We start from the raw sequence: 13,262 nt of genomic DNA, 5'->3' as shown, positions 1-13,262 counted from the left end.
TACACTGGATTTGGAAGGGATCCTTCTACTAATGCTTTATTCTTTTCAGCGGCAGGGGAAAACCATATATTTTCCCATTATTTTAATGTTTAATAGGTTTTAATGTGAGTTTTACTTTACTGAAAGCACTGAATACTGTGCTCCGTTTCATGTGTGTGGCTTTTATTATAAAACTGTCCTGAGACACTAGTTCTGGATATAAAAGCTTTAAATAAATAAATAAACAATGCAGCTAAATAAAAATAGCATTTGCTATTTTTGCAGCCGCATCACGTTTTTGGCTTATATTCCACTAGTGAAAGGCCAACAGTTCCAAAATCCACGAGAGAGGACAGTTTTGACCCTGGGTTTAGTGGAACATGACAATTCAAGCTCCTACAATATTATGAACAATCAATATAGTTTTACACTATGGAAACTGTCAAAGTGCACTTGATGCTGTACAAGAGGACAGATACTCGTTCCAAGGCATTTAATATCTAAAATTTGACCTCAAGGAGATGGCAGAGGAAGGGAAATGAACTGTTTGCTTGATTAAGGAAAGTGATCCTTGAGGAAAGGGTGGCTGGAAAACACTATGGTGGCTTGGGAAGTAGAAAGCTGCTATTTAACAGTTTTGCAAATCATGTCTCATGTAGCACAACCTTTCCGCTCTAAGGTAATTGCCCTCGGGTCCCAACTGGTTAATTAAGCAACAGAGCAAATGGTCACTATTTAAATACAAAAATAGGGAAACTGAACTGATCTTAGAAGAGTTCCTTCCCCTTCTTCCTCTTGCCTTTCCTAAGACTCTTGCAACACCTAAAACCAAGGAAGTGGCTTTTATTAATAACTGAAATAATTTGGTTGAACAACAGATCTTTCTTGAGTCAGACGAAGACCTTAATTCTTGTACAGATAGTGCTGTGTGTACCCCAACTCATCTGCTCAACTTTCTGTTCGGAACAAGGGATGAAAGTTAAACCAACCAACAAAAATCAGCTAATAACAAGAAAAGAAGAAGCTTTTCCAGGTAAAGTGTTTTAAGGGGTGTGGTAGACTTTTAAAAAATGGGAATAATGCCATCTACTGGAGAAGGGTGGCATGACTGCATGAAGTTGACACATGACCTTCTTGGAATGCGAATGTGTTGGACTACAATTCCAAGCTGTCCTTGCTGGGGAGGATGGGAGGCTAAGTCGCATGGGGGTGGACAGGGGGTGGCACTCACATGTGGGGGAAGGTCAGAGATTGGTTAAACCAAAGAGACCAAAGGAAACCATAGCAAATTGAAGAGCAGTTTAGGAAGGTGAAAGAAGCTGTTGCACATAATTAAAATCGAACCAGCCTGGGTTTCAAGGCCTTCAGCAAGGGCCAAACAGGACTAAAATCCACACACACAGCTGCCTTGCCTGGTCCCTGAGCCCATGATGGGGCTCTGGGATAGAGAGCTGCCCAGTTAAATGGTTTGTGTGAGGCTTCCCAAGAAGGAAAGATGGCAGCGGGGGGTATTTCTCAGTCAGGGTTCAACACTTCTGACATGAACAGAGGCCTATCTTCTAACTCACTAGAGGGTTTTCAGAGTTACATGATCTTGTAGCTGTGAAGTATGAAAGAATAAAGGTCTGTTAGGTCCCAGGGACTAAGGAAACGGCCTGAGACCCAGACACTGATGTTCTCTGGATGCAAAAGTCTGCAAGCATGGCAAACAGTTTGGGAAGGAGCAATGGAGAGTGCCGAGCTGGGGAAGGATGGTTTAAGTTTGTGCTGGATTATGGAAAAGTCTCAAGAATATCCAAAGAACATTTACCTGTGTTTTACTGACTACAAGAAAGCCTTTCACTGCACTGATCGTGACAAGCTGTGGAAAATACTAAAAGACCTGGCATACCAACAGATCTGGTTAGGTTGCTGCAATCGCTATATACAAACCAGCAACCAGTAAGATGGGTTGAAGGTTTTTACAAAAAAGTCTGGCGGGGATGCATTCTCTCCCCTTTTCTGCTCAACTTATATGTGGAAGTAATCTTGAAGAAGATGGATCTTGGAGAATCAAAAGTCAGGATAATATCTGGAAGAACTATCAATAACCTTCCAAAGGAGAGACACAACCCTCTCTCAGAAACCCAGGAAGGTCTAAAGCAAAAATGAAGATCTTCAAGACTGCACAGAATGAAGCCATCAAAATAACAGTTGATAATGTGGAAATTGAATATGCAGAAAGAATTCACTTTTCTAGAGTCGGTGATTACTCACAGCAGTAAATGCATCCCAGAAATAAACCATCCAATTCCATTAGGTTGTATAGCAATGATAAGCATGAACTGAGTGTGGAAAAACAAGACATCAGTCTGGCACCAAGTGCAGATTGGTCCAAGTGATCATTTTTCCTATAACAACCTACGGTTGGGAAAGTTGGACGACGAGAAACTTAAACAAGAAAAAAACTGACTCATTCGTACCGTGGTGTTGGTGGAGGTTCCTACGCATTTTATGGACATATTAAACCAGGCGCATCCCTGGTTGGCAAGATAGCAAAGCTGAGACTCGCGTATTTTCACCACGTTACACGATCAAGCTCATTAGAAGAAGACACAATACTAGGAATACTCGGCAGCGAGAGAAGGCCAGCTCAAAGAGCGAGGCGGTTAGACTATATTAAGCAGGATGTGAGCAGAGCATAGATCAGCTGAAAGAGAAGCGCAAGATCAGAAGATTGTGGCTAGATTTGACCTGTTGGATACTTACACTGGCACATGACTAACAACTAAACAGAACAGAACAGTTTAAGTATGCAGAATTGCCCCTGCTGAGCTGAGAGCGACCCAAGCTTCTTGTGAAGGCAAGAAGCTACGCTGAAACCCAACGGCAGTTTTGCCTTGTTATTCTCCTGCAAAGTTGACAATGGGAGATGCCTCAGTTAATATTGGCAGAGGGGAGGGCAGGGTCCTAAGACTTGGGTCCCTCCCCATAAATTCTGCTGAACTAGGATTGCCAGAGCCCACATGACAAGCAAGAACTACAACATCGGCTCTGGATCTCTAGAGTAAGTAAGCCAAACTATGGAGACACTTGGGAGGGATGAGGAGGTAATGGAACCTCACGCACCCTGCCTTGCCAAAAGGCAGCCTTGGATCGCCAAAGGTTCAAGCTCTGTATGAAACATCTTGGAGGGGGATGTGTGGGCAGTGGGAAATCCCTCGCCCATGGCAGACTGCTTGGTGTGAGTTGTTGTGACTGGATTCTGAGTGGGAGGAGCAAGGGGGACCGAAATCTTCAAAGTTCTTCCAGTGAGGCCTAGTGAAGATTCTCAGGCGTGAAGATCCTCAGATGCTTGGGCATGAGGACCCGCTTGTTGGAAGGAGAAGGGGAACGGGCATTTTTCTTGGCCCCCTGGGAGGAATTAGATGTTCAGCTGGAGGGGCTTCCCCACTTGCGCCATCCTTGTCTCCAGCAGCGAGAGCCATCCTGCCAGAAATCCTCCTGAAAGGGAGGATCCTGTGGAAGCTTCCAGTTTGGAGTCAGCTCTTGACACAAGCAGAGACTTGTTTTTTCAGCTGTGGCAAAGGGTGACTGGGAGCTGTGGCATCAATGACATCTCAGTAGAAGAACTTCAAAGGGTCGTTGGAGTTTGGGATCCCATGGCACAGAGGGAAAAGCAGGGTGGGGGACGATCATCCTTTTACTGAACGACCTGCATCTCCATGTGGACGCTGTTCCGGGCTCTAATGGCTGGCCTTTTCTTGAAGAGGAATGGCAATTCCTTCTTGAAGGACTTCTGGAAATTCTTCCCCAAGAAGGCGTACAGGATGGGGTTGACAGAGAAGCTGATGTACGACATGCAGCGAGCCCAGATCTTCAGCCTGTACAGGCAGTAGCTGAACTGAACATGGGGACTGAAGCCTTGTAAGAGGCTGAGGAAATGTGTGGGCCCCCAGCAGATGGTGTAGAGGAGAACGAGCAAGGACACCATGCGGGTGAGCTTGAGCCGCAGGGCATCCAAACGTTCCTTCAGTTGCTGCACCTGCACCAGAAAGCGGAAAGCGGTGAGACAGGGGGCCAGCCGCCTCCTCTGCTGCTGCAGGCCCGTTCACGGCATGCAAGTTATAACGATCGGCTGCCTTGGAGACTGTTCGAAATGCGACAGCCAAGGTCTGGGTTCCACCTGAACACTGGATCATCCATGCATGCTGGTACATGCTTGCTCATGGGTGTTAGGAATTCCTGACTCTCTCCCTGTAATCCTGTGTGGTGGGGGTGGGGGAGTGAAAATATCTTGAATCTTTGAACACACAAGCTTGTAAATTGCTGTGTATTAATGTCTACAGCTCAGCGACCTGGCTTTGCTCTTTGTGGCATGGTGGATGCCAAGTACAGAGGCAAAGAACAGCATCTGTAGGAATATTCATAGCCTCCATTCAAGGAGGAGGAGGAGGAGGAGGAGGATAATAATAAAATATAATAATAATAATAATATAATAATAATAATAATAATAATAATAAGTGTAATTCTCTTGCTATCACTTTGTTTTTGCAGGCGATTTTCATCAAACTTCTGCTTTGCAGTTTAAAGTGCTTGTTTATTTTCCAGAAGAAACTGTTAAAAGAGTTGCTTTGTTTCTTTGGAAATATTTTTCTTTTAAGCAGAGAACAACAGAACCGAAAGCCTAAATAAATTGAAACTCTTTGGGGTATTACATTGATCAGAGAATGGATGCAAGAGGAAATGAACAGAACGGGTTTGGCTATTGGGCATCGTGGAGCAGCTTGGAAGGGGGAGGTTTGCATCTGGGGGGTGGGGTGGGGGAGGGAAATGCTTTTCCTTCCTGAATCAGCTCCCCATCAAGCTGGTGATTGCTTTAACACTTTTAAAAATCTTGACCAGAGCTGTTGCAGCTCAGATCTGGTTGGAGACTATCAAGGCACCCAGCAGGTCCCTCTTTCCTTGAACACCCATCATCTGTCCTGGCTTTTCGGCAGTCTCCCCACTCCATTACTAAAGGTAGAATTGTCTCTCCTAAGGTTTAGTTGTTGGCGGCTACAAAAGGCCGGGTTTTTGCCCCCTCCCCGCCTTAGGGCCCACCCACCCCTGGCTTGCAGTCCCCACAAGCTCCTCCAGAACGTGGCCCTTGGGCAGAAGGGTGCCACACCCCCGTTGTACCGAAGAAAGTACCTCGACGCTATCGTTCGGGTCCTCCCTGGCACGCCCAATCTGGAAGAGTATGGTTGTGTAGCAAAGCAGGTTGCTGGTCATCGGAAGGAGATACACCATAAAGAAGTTGTACAGAATGAAGACCTGCTCGTGGTATTTTGTGGGGAAGGTGTGGGTGCAGAACTGCTGTGGGCCGTCCCAGTAGCCTTGCTGGAGATGAGTGTAGACCAGGACTGGGGTGGAAATCAGGAAGGAACCTGGAAGGATGGAGATCTGGAGTAGGTACACCTCCTGAATTCCCCTCAGCCGAATGTCGCTCTAGCTTTGGACCGTTGGTCTTTGTTCCAGAGCACCCCCACCCTGAATTCTGGACCTTCCTTCATTTCTTTCCCCTTGACCTCTGTGTAGGCAGCACATTGGTCCCCAGCATGGCTGCAGCACCCCTGGCTTTTCAAGGAGAATCGTCTCCAGGATTGAGTGGCGTGGCCACGAGGAAGACCCGCCTCCTTTTCAAAGCCCAAAGACTGGAACTTGGGACTGCAGGAAAGGGCCTCTTTTCAAACAACATTTTAACCTTTTCTCTGCGGCTACCATGACACCACCAAAAGCTTCAGACATTCCAAGTCAGCCTATTTTTTTCTTGCTACTAGCAAATGCCAGTGGTTGAACAGGCTTGTTGCCCTGGAGTGTTTGGGGTGGGGTTCAAGGGACAATGAGCAGCCAGGATGTGACCATGGCTGCATCCATGCTAAGCATCAAAGGTACAGTGGTCCATGCTCTCTATCTGGACACATCTCTATGCCCAGTTCGATGACTGAGGAGAGACAATTGTGCCAAAGCACCTGAAGGACTTGCTGTCTAATGGAGGGTCCTCTGTGTGTGTGTGTGTGTGTGTGTGTGTGTGTGTGTGTGTGTGTGGCATTTTTTAAAAATAAGTTTTATTTGCAAAATTATACAAAAACAAAAAGAACTACAAACAAGATCCATGATCAAAAAACACTGAGCCCACTGGGTCAGCCCCCTTGTGTGTGGGGGGCATCTGATGTACACACAAAAGGGCATGTGCAGAACTGTGAGACATGGAACCAAAATAACCTGGATGCTTCCTCTGCCAGGCTGAACAGCATAGGACAAGAAAACATCAACAGCAATGCCACCCAGCTTCCTGCAAGTATTGGATTTTTCTCTTCCCTCCTGTCTCTCTTTTCTTGTGTGTAGTAGTTCAAACCTGTTTTCCTGCTTAGATGAGAGATTGCAAGAATATTTTTGGCTGAGGAATAGAGGAAAATATTTCAAAGGAAGAGAGGGAGGGAAATGAGTAAATGCAACAGGCTGAAAACTGGGACCCATTTCTTCAGCTGTAACTGTACAATTAATGTTTTAAATACCTCTGGTAATTAATGTTTTATATACCTCTGGTTAAACCAGAACTAGGAGGGAAAAAACGCATACAGTTGAAGTACTGGCCCTGGAGGGAGGCTGGACCTGTGGCTACACAGGGGATCTGTTGGCCCCCCTGGACTCCTGCTCCTTGGCCACCCACAGAAGTCCAGTGCTTCTGCACCTCCAGTCCAAACTGGGAAGTGCTGGCCACAAGGTTTTGACTCACCCAGCCAAATGCTGCACACGATGACTCCAGCAACACAGGTGCTCCGTTGATGCAAAGTCTCAAGAGGAAATGTGGCCATGTACCAGCGGTCCATGTTCATGGCAAGCAGTGTGACGCTTGTCACTTGCATGGAGACCTGTGAGAGCACGAAAGCAACCCCTGCATGATCTGGGGCTGGCTTCCTTCTCCAAAGGCCAGTTGGTATGAGTCCCCATTCTGCTTTACGTCCCCATATTATCTAAGAAGCCGTCCCAAACCGCACAGGAATTCACAGTCCATCTAGACCAAGCCATGCCAACATTTCTGGGTTCTGGGAGGTTGGGAACAAGTTGCACACCCCACCATAAAATGGGGTGATGGACACCCACAAATGTTATTAGTGACAGCTATTTTATATAAAAATTGCTGGTGAAGCTAGAAGGAAAACATGTCCCATTAAAGCTCTCCATTTTCAGCTCTAGCAAAATATGCACCGTCGTTACTGGTTTTTTGGTGCCAGGTAAAGACCTTTTAATTTAAACATCATTTTAATTGTTAAAATATATGATCTGGCCAGGGCAACTTCTTCTTCCTTCTCTTTTCTCCTCCTATATTCTTTATTTACTTATTTTATACTGTTAATTTTAATTTTATATTATTGTATCTCAGTGTATTTTTTGTATTTTTGTATTTAGTGGTAATTTATTATGTTCTATTGTATTTCAATGTATCTTATTGTGTTGTAAGCTGCCCCGAGGCTTCGGCAAGGGGCGGCATAGAAATGTTCTAATAATAATAATAATATAATAATGATGATGATGATGATATTTAAAACAGTTTTATGCCATCCTATGCAGAGCCTCAGGACAGCTCACAACAACATATAAATACAATTAAAATTCAATAATAAACATTAAAACATTCAATTGAACCAATTATTCAAAATTGAAAGAAAAGGAAAAGAAAGAAGATGCAACCGATTGATATTTTTATTAAAATTATTGATCCAATTATTAAAATGATGGGTAAATAAAAAGATCTTCACCTGGCACTGGAAAGAGTAGAGAGTCGGCTCCACTATAATAATGATAATAATTTATTTCACAGAAAATCACTCCATTTCTAAACACATTTCTTTGAATGAGCCCCACGAAATATTTTATCCACAACAGAAATATCACATTCAGATGATCCTCCTAAAACAACCCCGAGCCCCCCACCTCCCACCCCCCCAAAAAATACCCTCAAAACACACCTGAAGTTTCTTATCGTCTAAAAAGCCCGAAAAGAAGCAATTCGGTTCTTTTGGTGAAGGGGGAACATTGCAAATGCAGCGGGAAGAAAAGGGGGTGCCGTCGTCCGAGGAATCCGGGGCGCCTCACCTGCGCCGATCAGCTCAGGTGCAGCCACCTGCGATCAGGGAGGCGGCCGCCCGCACTCTGGGTTTTTCCGGAGCCCGTTTCCCTCCCCACCGGCGGATGGGAGCTCACCTGTTGGATGTAGTTCCCGAATTTGCAGAGGAACTCCCCGAAAATCCATCTCTGCAGCGGGTAGAGGGAGGCAGTGAAGGGGACGCTGACGAGCAGAGACAGGATGTCCGTCAAGGCCAGGTTGCCTGTGGGAGGAAGAGCGGGGGACGGGCTGATGCGCTGCGCTCCGCTCGGCTCCGCGCCCGGGGATGCTGCGCTGCCAGCGGACGGGATGCCTCGCGAGCCGCAGGTGCCCGAGCGCATCCCCTCGCGTTGCGCTCTCCTCGCCCTTAACGGTCCGACTTACGGCAACCTCTGAGCGGCATCGTCGGAGAGGTCCTGGCCAGGGCAGCCCTTCCCGGTGCTTGCAAATTCACGCGTGTGGCTTCTGCGGGGGACACAATCCGCCTCCTCTCTGGGTTCCCCCACAGCCTAACCACCCGCTTCTCGCTCCTGCCCGGGCAACGGCGGCAGCGCGGGAGGAGCGCCGCCGCTGCTTGCCGCTGTGGCGTTTTAACTTTTTGCTAAACCGTCTTGAAACGCCCCCGGGATGCGAGACAAAATGCAAACAGGGCCACGAACTAAGAAATAAAACCTTAAGCCTGCCTTGTGAAAGATGAGAGCGGCATTGCTGGAAACCAGTCCAGGCGGGCATGTGGGGTGTGTGTCAGATTCCCACAAACAGACATTATTTGAGCGGAAAAAGGAGATTGCAAAGAGCAAAGAGCAAAGAGCTTCCTCGCCCCCGCGAAGAAAACCCTCATTTGCCCTCGCAGGTAATTGATCAAAAGCAGCCCTCCCATAGCCCAGATTACACACCCGAGCCCCCGCAGGCAGCGCGGGCAACGTGGAACGCTTGCCATGGTAGTTCAGGCTGTCTGGAGGACACCTGCTTGCAAACAGCCGATTCACACTATGTACCATTCTCCGGCTGTGTGGCATAAACGCAGGGGGGCTTGATTTCAAAACCCAGAAATTTCTCCCCTAACCCACTCAGATTCAGACTTCTAGCTAGAAAATCACAGTGGACAGAAACTCTGAAGTGTGCAAGAGTTGGATACATTTCTATCTGCAACAGGTACTGCTTCAAACCCAGCTAGTTTTGAGGGATGCTTAAAGCAATTCACTTTTTAAGAAGACATAAGTACAAGAAATCTACCCATTTACACGCACATTTTCATCCATTCTCGTCAGCTAATACCACCCGAAGCTGATGGGAGAATATTATTTATTAAGCCATTGGAATGAATTACTGAGCTAGCAAGTATTTGACTGAGCTTGTTCCCCTTTCTGCTCATTCAGCTTAGTTCTGCCACCCACCCCAGCCCAGGAATATCCCCAAAGTTTTACCCCTCTCACCTATGTAGAAGTCAGTCACAGTTCTCATCTTCTTGGTCTTTTTGATGATGCGGAGCACCAGAAAGTTGCCCACCACCCCAATCAGCATAATCAACAGGAAAAAGAACGGCGGCAGCCAGAGGTCGACCACCGGAGGGGGTGGAGGCGGTCCTGTGTCATTGGTACATACAGTGGTACAAGGTGAACTGTTGTAAAAGAGAAACTCACTGAACTCCGAGTCCAGCATGATTTCTTATCTCTCTAACCCTCAGCTGAGCTCAGCCCAGGTCAGAATGCTGTAGTCTCAGGACAGGCACTGGTCAAGCTTTTGAAGTCCGGGTGGTGAAGGCTGGATGCAGCTGTCCAATAGCAGCAATCATGGGCATGCCAATCATCTCCTGTGGGAGAGATGGATCCAATAGCATTCAGACCTGCATATCTGAGTCACTTTAACACTGCAATGACTTGGAGGGGGGCAGCCTTGTCCCATGGAAACCATGTGGGGTTCGGTTCCTCAGCTGAGCTGCCTCTCCTCGATCGGAAGCATGCAAAACTCTCTTTCTGCGGCACCAGAATGAATTTCAGGAACGAGTCAGTTCTGGCTGCTCTCCACTTCTGTTAGGTCCAAACTCCAGTATCCCGTTTTTGCTAACACAGAAGTTAAAGAACAGACTCTAGATTATGGATCGATAGAGAACAGACTTCACAGAATCCCCTGCTCAAATAACATCGGGCCAGATCAACTTCTTGCTGTAAATGAGTTTCAGACAGCATTTTCCATTGATAACCAAGTTTTTATTTTATTTATGCATTTATTTAACACTTTTGTATACCATCCCATGACTGACATCTCAGGATGGTTCACAATAACCACAGTAAGAGAAAAATAACTAACCAACAGAACAAGCTGAAAAAGACAAAATTGCCAAGGGAATTTGATACAGCTCCATCTAGTACAGTCATCGCTCAGAATCTATCCGAGGGTAGATCCATTAAAAATGTAATGCAATTTTCCCCCCTTAATCTATACAACAGATTTTCCAATCACTTGAGATCCTCTGCAGCTTTCCCTATCTTTTCTAAGCACCTCAAATTGACTTCTCATGCTGCACATTACTAACAATCCTATAAACAGTATTCTCCACCAGTCCATGCCTCCAATTTTTTCAGGATATCTATCCAAAACCAGAAGCAATCCCAATTCTGACATGTTCCCTGAAAGGCTCTGACTATATTTTTAAGACTCATGAAAAACTGCTTTGATTCTCATAAAAGAAAAACTCAATGCATTAATAATCAATAATACCTTCATTCTGTCTCTAAAACACTATCTAGGGAGCTCAGATGACTATCTCTTTTCAAATCTGTCATCAACTTTCCAGCATCCAATTCAGATTTCTTTCTCACATTAACTCTTCTCTTCTCTTCTGCTCCTCCACACCTGAAGTGTGTCTTCTTGCTCTCCTCTGTATGCTTTTTCTCACCTTCAGCCTTCTTGGAATTGGGGCCCTGAGATTTCACGTGAAAAGCAGTTTTCTATCTCTGAAACAGAACAACCTGCAGGTTAAGAGGGAGGCTAAGAATTTAAGGAGACCTCTGGATGAAACCACAAAGCCCATCTAACCTGTCATTCTGTTTCCTACAGTGGCCAACCCAAGAAGCTGGTGCCTTCCCCCGAGATCTGGCATTCAGAGGTAAATTGCCTCTGAAGCTGTAGATTTAATTTAGGCACTGTAATCATTAATTGGTGTGCCTTAATTCTCACTGAGAACTTATGAAGAGCTCAAGTAGATCAAATGGAAGTCCACCTTCCCATTCCCCACAGGGTCCATCTATATTCCTCCAGGAAACCTAAAAGCAGGTTGCTTAGGTGTTCATTCTCAGAGGTAGACTGTTTCTCCATTTGGAGCTTCATAGAATCATTGAATAGTAGGGTTGGAAGGGGCCATGAAGGCCACTGAGTCAGACCCCCTGCTGTTGCAGGACACCAAGTCACACCATCCCACTCAGGAGGCTGCCCAGTTTCTTTCTGGATGTTTCCGGGGTGGGAGAGCCCCCACCTCTCCAGGCAGATGGTTGCACGGTCATGTTGCTCTGACAGTGAGGAAGCTGACCTTCCTCTTTGGAACAGGATTTGAGGTACTTACAGTGTCTATTTATTTCAGTTCTGCTAAGCCACATATTCCTCATCTTGTACCAATGCTTTTGGTTTCTCTTTCCTAGGTGGAGAACTGGGGACTTGGTCCTTATTGAATCTCATTCTGTAGATTGCAGCCCAGTGTTCAAGTTTATCAAGATCCCCCTGGATCTTCATTCTGTTTTCTAAGGTGTTTGCTATTCCACCCAGTTTTCTATCATCTGTGAATTTGATGATCCTTCCTTGTATGTCCTCATCTAAACCATTAATAGAGATGTTGAAGAGCACTGGGCCCAGGTTCCATTTCACAAGGATGTCTCTTTTAGGCTCCCAACATGGTGCTACTGGCACATCTCTTGGCACTTACCAGCCTCTTTGCCCCTTGAGACGATTAAAAGAAACCACATCAGACCCTGGCGTTCTGGGTGCATTTGCCAGGGGACTGGACTCCTGGCTGTGGGAAAGCAGGAGGCTGAGCTCAGGGAACCTGCTGGATTTCCATCTCCAGTGTGGATTCCTGCACATCTCTAGTACAAATTTATTTATGTATATTGTGATTTATATCCTGCCTTTTTCCTACAAAGGGCTCAAGGCAGCTTACATCCTCCTCCTCCTCCATCTTCTCCCCACAATGACAACCCTGTGAGGGAGGTTGGGCTGAGAGTCTGTGACTAGCCCAAAGTCACCCAGTTGGCTCCATGGCTGAGCAGGGACTAGAACCCAGATCCTCTGAGTCCCAGCCCCATGCTCTTAACCACTACGCCACACTGGCTCACACTACGCCACACTGGCTCACAAATGCAACACCATTGCGCCATGTTCCACATTGAGACATGTGCCATGCTCTCTCCTGCTATACTTATCCCATCAAAGGTCTGTGTTTTTGATGGTTTGTTTTTTTAAGATGGACAGATGGTTCGTATCTGGGGCTGGGCAGGATGAGGCCTCCAAGTTCTGCAGAACCCCTTCAGTGAGAGGGGATACACTGTGATCAAGAGCCATCTTTGGACTCAGAGTCTTTTCTAGTTCCGGATTTCAACACGACACCATGAAACAAAGCGAATGCTCTCAGTCTTCACCACTGGAAGAGATGACAGAAGTGTCATCTTAGAGTTTCTGCATTCGTGGAAGAAACAGGATCATGTGGGAATGTCATCTTGCAAACATTCTTGGGGAAGGTGAACTGTGCCTTGATATTCTAGTGAACGGTCTTCCAGAATGAACAGCTTATTTTTTATTTATTTATTTTATTTATTAAAACATTTTTATGCCGCCCCATTCGCTGAAGCCTCGGGGCGGCTCACATCAATAAATCATGAACAAGTTGCCGGTTTACTGAAAATTGGAAGGTGACAAGCACCTTCATAAATAGCAACAGGTTCAAAAGCACAAAAAATCAATAACAGCATTTCAAGTAGAGTCAATCGTTCTCTTCAGCCATGCTCGCCACTCATGCTCCTAGGTCTGTTTCTGTGTTTTCAAACTGCCTGAGTTCTTGTCAGAGTCCCCGTTCCTTCTGGTTATGTAACATTTGCAGCCTTAGATCAGGTAAATGTCAATAGCTTTAATTTTACCAATGCCATTCTCTCCTTGTATCAA

General features: G+C 46.0%; 1 protein-coding gene across 1 annotated transcript; it reads right to left on the bottom strand.

Annotated features, from left to right (window-relative positions):
* Positions 1–276: 276 nt before the first annotated feature.
* KISS1R (KISS1 receptor) lies at positions 277–10,059 on the bottom strand. Its single transcript, XM_044453424.1, has 5 exons — positions 8,496–10,059; positions 8,210–8,334; positions 6,741–6,876; positions 5,153–5,388; positions 277–4,003 (listed from the first exon to the last, which is right to left on the bottom strand). Exons 1-5 carry the CDS (start codon positions 8,512–8,514, stop codon positions 3,662–3,664), a joined length of 858 nt encoding a protein of 285 aa, XP_044309359.1. The 5' UTR covers positions 8,515–10,059; the 3' UTR covers positions 277–3,661.
* Positions 10,060–13,262: the final 3,203 nt, after the last annotated feature.

The sequence above is a fragment of the Varanus komodoensis genome, unplaced genomic scaffold (assembly GCF_004798865.1).
Source record: "Varanus komodoensis strain SLA01 unplaced genomic scaffold, ASM479886v1 scaffold79, whole genome shotgun sequence".
In the NCBI taxonomy this organism is placed as follows: Eukaryota; Metazoa; Chordata; class Lepidosauria; order Squamata; family Varanidae; genus Varanus; species Varanus komodoensis.
This window is presented reverse-complemented; position numbering and strand designations above follow the sequence as displayed.

Coding starts and splice junctions, on each gene's coding strand:
- KISS1R (XM_044453424.1), bottom strand. Junction 6,877..8,209: donor TCGGGAACTACATCCAACAG/GTGAGCTCCCAT, acceptor GTGCTCTCACAG/GTCTCCATGCAAGTGACAAG. Junction 4,004..5,152: donor ACCCGAACGATAGCGTCGAG/GTACTTTCTTCG, acceptor TTTCTGGTGCAG/GTGCAGCAACTGAAGGAACG.